We start from the raw sequence: 5,030 nt of genomic DNA on the forward strand, positions 1-5,030 counted from the left end.
GAGCCACAGCGCCCGGCCAATTTTTGTATTTTTTAGTAGAGACTGGTTTCACCATGTTGGCCAGGCTGGTCTCGAACTCCTGACCTCAGGTGATTCCCCCCCACCTCAGCCCCCAAAGGTGTGAGCCACCGTACCTAGCTAAGACAGGGTCTCACTTTGTCACCCAGACTTGAATACAATGGCTTAATCTCGGCTCACTGCAGCCTCAATCTCCCAGCTTCAAGCAATCCACTTGCCTCGGTCCCAACAAGTAGCTGGGACTACAAGCGTGTGCCACCATGCCTGGCTAATAGCTCTATGCCTTCGGATAAATTTCTCAACATCTCTAAGCCCACTTCTCCCTCCATAAATGAAGATTATAGTTCCTATTATTGGGGTTATTACGGGATTGAGTAATTCAGTAAAGGGATTAGTACAATGCCTGGAACATAGTAAACACTCAAAAAATATCAACTATTATTAAGGAATGGAGAAAAGGGGACATGTACATGGTAGGGAAGGCATGTTCCACACCCTTGATAAAGGCACAAACATAGCTTCCATTATGCAAAGACACCGTTGCTTACTAAATGTATGAGTGTATGAAACCCAAACGTTACTTCAAAAGTAACTTCACGATTCTCAAATCATTACACCAAAGGTTTGGAAACTGAAAAAAGAGCATTACGTGGCTACCATTTGTTGAATACCTACTATGTGCCAGACACCAGCTGAGCACTTTGCAAGTGCAGTCTCATTTACGCTTCACAACAACCTTATGAGTGGGTTTGTTATTCCCAGTTACAGCTGAAGAAACAGACACTCCGAGTTTAAAACATTTGCCCAAAGCCGCACAGCCAGGAAGCCACAGAGTAAGTATTGGAAGAGCAAGACATCTCAAACAGCCATTCCCGTGGACGCTCGAGTCAGCACCCTCCTTCTGCCTTCTGAAAAACCGGAGTCCCTTTGGTTAGTCCTAACTCGCCGTCACTGGCTAAGGTGCCACCGGCCCCCAGCGCTCAACCCTCGGTCCTGCCACTGGCACACGCTGCAGGGGCTCCCCTACGTCGCGCAGAAATGCGGGAATAAACAGGCTCGAGCCAGGAGCCCTCTGGGAGCAGAGGCCTTTCACACACAGCGCCCAGCGCGACACCCATTTCCAGCCGCGGAAACCGGACTCAAGAGACCTTGGCGACAGGCGGGGTTCCCAGCCAAGCACTCGCCCGAGCCAGAGCCCTGGTCCCAGCGCCTGGGCTGTCTTCCTTCAGAGTTCGGCGTCGCGGGGATCCGAAATCCGCCCGGGATTCCGCGCGCTCCCCCAGGGCCCGCGGCCTTCGCTCGACCACTACACCGCTTCCCCTCAACCAGGCCGGGGAGTCGCCTCAGCTCAAGGCCAGACCCTATCCCCTGATCTCGGAGGTTCCTTCTTCCCCAGCCCCTACCTGGTTGCCGGAGAGACCATAGTCAATCCATCCTCCCGCCTCGGAAGTGACGTATACCCAGCCCGCGAGGCTCCGTCCAAGCCCAGCGTTGAGGCTGCGCATGCGCGTTGGGCTGGTGTCCCTCAAGGTGTACGTAGGACCCGCTAGACCCGAGATCTGAACAGGGTCCACCTGCATAATTACAGTGCCTTCATCTTCCGGAGGGAAATTCCGAAGGTCGTGGTTGGTGTTCCGTGGACTTTCGGCGAAGAACATGGAGAATTCACGATATAGTTATCAAGATGATTATAATGTCACAGTAATCAGAACAGTCTGATAGCTGGTACAAAGGTAAAAACAATGAATGAAAAAGAGAGAGGCCAGAAACAGACCCGCAGCTATGTAGTCATTTTTTCCTCCTACAAGTAGCCACGGTAATGCAATAAGGAAAGTTTTGTTCGATATATAGTGCTACGTCAATTGAATGTCGATTGGGAGAAAATGAACCTTGACTCCTATCTCAAGTAAAATAATTCTAGATGGATAGTAGACCTGAATGTGAACAGTACAACTCTAGACAATAAAATCGCAGAATATCATGACCATGAGAGAGGAAAATAACGTTTTAGCAGAACACAAAAAGCGTCAGTCCTAAAGGAAAAGGCTGATAAATTGGGCGTCAGCAACTATAAGACACCGAAAAGACCCCATTGAGAAAAGAGAAAGACAATAGAACAGACAAGATATTTGTAATACATATATCTGAAAATGAATTTCATTCAGAATATATACGTACTTCTTGCAAATAAATTTTTTGAAGGACCTGAAGTGATTAAAAAAAAAAAAAAAACATGAAAAGAGGATATTGAGAGAGTAAAGGGCAGAGGAAGGAAGGGGCAGGGCAGAGGAAGGAAGGGGTGGGGGGACTCTCATCGTTCAAAATTCATAAGATGGCAAATATGTGTAAGGTGGAAAATCTCCCTCTCTGTTCTCCAGGAACCCACTTCACCTCCCCCTAGGTAATAATGCTATTAGCTATGTGTGACCTTTCAGAGCTAGTTTACTGATAACCAAGCAATTATATATATATTCAACACCCCCTTGTTACACAAACAATAGCATTCTGAAACACCCTTCTGTTTCTTGCTTTTATTCACTTTAACGAATTAATATATCATGGAAATTCTTACCGATATCCACAAACTCTGAAAATGGGAAATTTTATTTTTAACTAAATATTTATTTTTGATGTTTTCACACAAGTTTTTATACCCTCCTGGTCCCTCTCCAATGTTCTAGAAACTCTAGATTCCTGCTTGCCTATTCACAAAGTTTGAATATCCTTATAACAAACCCAATATGAACCTGTGAGGCAGGAAAGTAGGGTCTGGAGGCAGGGGAACCTAAGGCCAATTCACGCTGACTTCCTAGAACTAAATCAAAAGGAAAACCGGAACTTTCCATGCCCAAGTAACAGAAGGACCAGAAGCTACTCCCTTTGCAACCTGTCCTGCTTTTCTGCCTGGCAGATTAAAAATTGAAGGTACCTCTGATTGGTCCCCTCTTGCAACCAATCAGGCTGATCACAGGCCACTACCTCTTTTACATAGGGTGTACACCAAGTAACCAACGGGAAACCTCTAGAGGGTATTTAAACTCCAGAAAATTCTGTAACCAGGCTCTTGAGCCACATGCTAGGCAGGCTCCCACGCTGTGGAGTGTGCTTTTGTTGCATCATTCTTTCCTTGCTTTGTTTGTGCGTTTTGTCCAATTCTTTGTTCAAAACGCCAAGAACCTGTACAGCCTCCACTGGGTAACACCTGACTAAGTCAGTTTCCTGGGGTTCATTTCCTACACCTGCTACCCTCTTAGCCAACCCACTCTTCAATCCTGCATGGAATTTATTTTAGAAGCAACTCAACACATTTCAGTGTTTTGGTAACCAATTTGAATTGTGTCTCCCAAATGCAAATGTAAGAACTCTAACTTCACAGCCAGGATATTATACAAATAGATTCCAGTAGGCTGGGTGCAGTGTCTCACACCTGTAATCCAGCACTTTGGGAGGCTGAGGCAGGCGGATCACCTGAGGTCGGGAGTTTGAGATCAGCCTGACCAACATGGGGAAACCCTATCTACTAAAAATTTAAAAAAATCAGCCAGGCATGGTGTCGTGTACCTGTAGTCCCAGCTACTCAGGAGGCTGAGGCAGGAGAATCACTTGAACCCAAGAGGTGGAGGTTGCAGTGAGCAGAGATCACGCCACTGCGCTCCAGCCTGGGCAACACAGTGAGACTCCATCTCAAAAACAAACAAACAAAACAAATAAATTTCAGTGGTTAGCACAGTTCCATGGCCTTCTATGAAAACAAGATGGAAGATTTTTGTTTCCAAGAAGATGAACTAGACACAATTTTCCCTATTCCTTTTACTAAGTACAATTAAAAATTGTAGGCATTATATATAAAACAATCTAAGACTCCGAAAGGTGGAGAGAAGGAAACCAGCTAGCCACCCTGAGACCCAAGGAACAACATGGTGGGTATTGCCTTATATATCCCAGACTGGGTGCTAGGAAGTAAGCAACCTGGAAATGCCGACAGGCAAAGACAATGCCCTAAGAAAAGCCTTCTCTCTCTAGCCACAGGACCAGGAAAAGGGCAGCCTCAGAAGACAGAAAATGTTTAGATAATAATGACTCGAATCCAGCCCAAACCACAGAAAGAACCCCATCCCCATGCTTGCCTCTTGGAAAGCCCAGACTGCCACCCATGCTAGGCTGTAAAGAGGCACCACCGTCCCCTCCCTCTGGCATGGTGTCAGAGAAGGCCAAGTGGAGGGCTGGATTTTCATTCCCACTGAGCAGCAAGGAGGCTCTCCCCTAGCATGGTATCAGTGGAAACCACATGGAGAACCTGGACTTCCACCCGACTTGATCGGAAGAAAGCACTCATCCCCTTCTCTGAGGTAGTGTCAGAGAGAGTGTTCCATGAAAGGGCATATAGGCAAAGCCACCCCCAAATGCCCAAGGAGCTGAGAAAACATAGGAAGCAGACAAATCCAGTTTGTCAGTATAGGATAATTAATTAGAGGGAACTTACAGACAGAAGCATGGTCTTCTGTGTCCGCAAGGCAGGTGGATCTCCACACAGCAGCCTCCCAGAACCAGGGCTTATATCTTGGGGGAAAAAAATATACTTACCCTGGAAGGAATGTGTAGATGGTTGAGAGAATGCTGTGGGTGTCACAACCTATGATTTCTGCAACAGCATCAAGGGTTGTTTCTGTAAAAAGGCAAAAGTTACAGTGAATAGGTGATCCTATATAAAGAGTAATACATCAACTAGACATTTTGGAGGCATTCCTGGAACTGGAGTTAGCAGATTCGCATTTAAAATAAAGTCAGTCTTGTGCCCATAGGGAGCCAAGTGGAGAGTCAGAACTTTCAACATCACTCAGTGGCAACAAAGCCAACTCCAACCCCACATATCAGTGGAGGTCCCCTCCCCATCCCAGCAAGGGTAGTATCCCTGGAGGCCAACTGGAGAGCCTGAACTCCCATTCGTGCCAAACAACCTCCCTCCACATGTCAACAAAGGCCAAGTGGAAAACCTGGACTTCCACCCCCAC

General features: G+C 46.7%; 1 protein-coding gene across 1 annotated transcript in view; it reads right to left on the reverse strand.

Moving 5' to 3' along the window:
* DHRS7B (dehydrogenase/reductase (SDR family) member 7B) overlaps positions 1 to 4,683 on the reverse strand; it is a 62,054-nt gene extending 57,371 nt beyond the window's left edge. Inside the window, exons 1-2 of the mRNA XM_011962533.1 lie at positions 4,603 to 4,683; positions 1,422 to 1,740 (exon numbers count right to left, since the gene is read on the reverse strand). Of these exons, the coding sequence (XP_011817923.1) occupies positions 1,422 to 1,441 (20 nt within the window). The 5' untranslated portion in view covers positions 1,442 to 1,740; positions 4,603 to 4,683. The remainder of the gene's footprint in view (positions 1 to 1,421; positions 1,741 to 4,602) is intronic.
* Positions 4,684 to 5,030: the final 347 nt, after the last annotated feature.

The sequence above is a fragment of the Colobus angolensis genome, unplaced genomic scaffold (assembly GCF_000951035.1).
Source record: "Colobus angolensis palliatus isolate OR3802 unplaced genomic scaffold, Cang.pa_1.0 Scaffold595, whole genome shotgun sequence".
Classification (NCBI taxonomy): Eukaryota; Metazoa; Chordata; class Mammalia; order Primates; family Cercopithecidae; genus Colobus; species Colobus angolensis.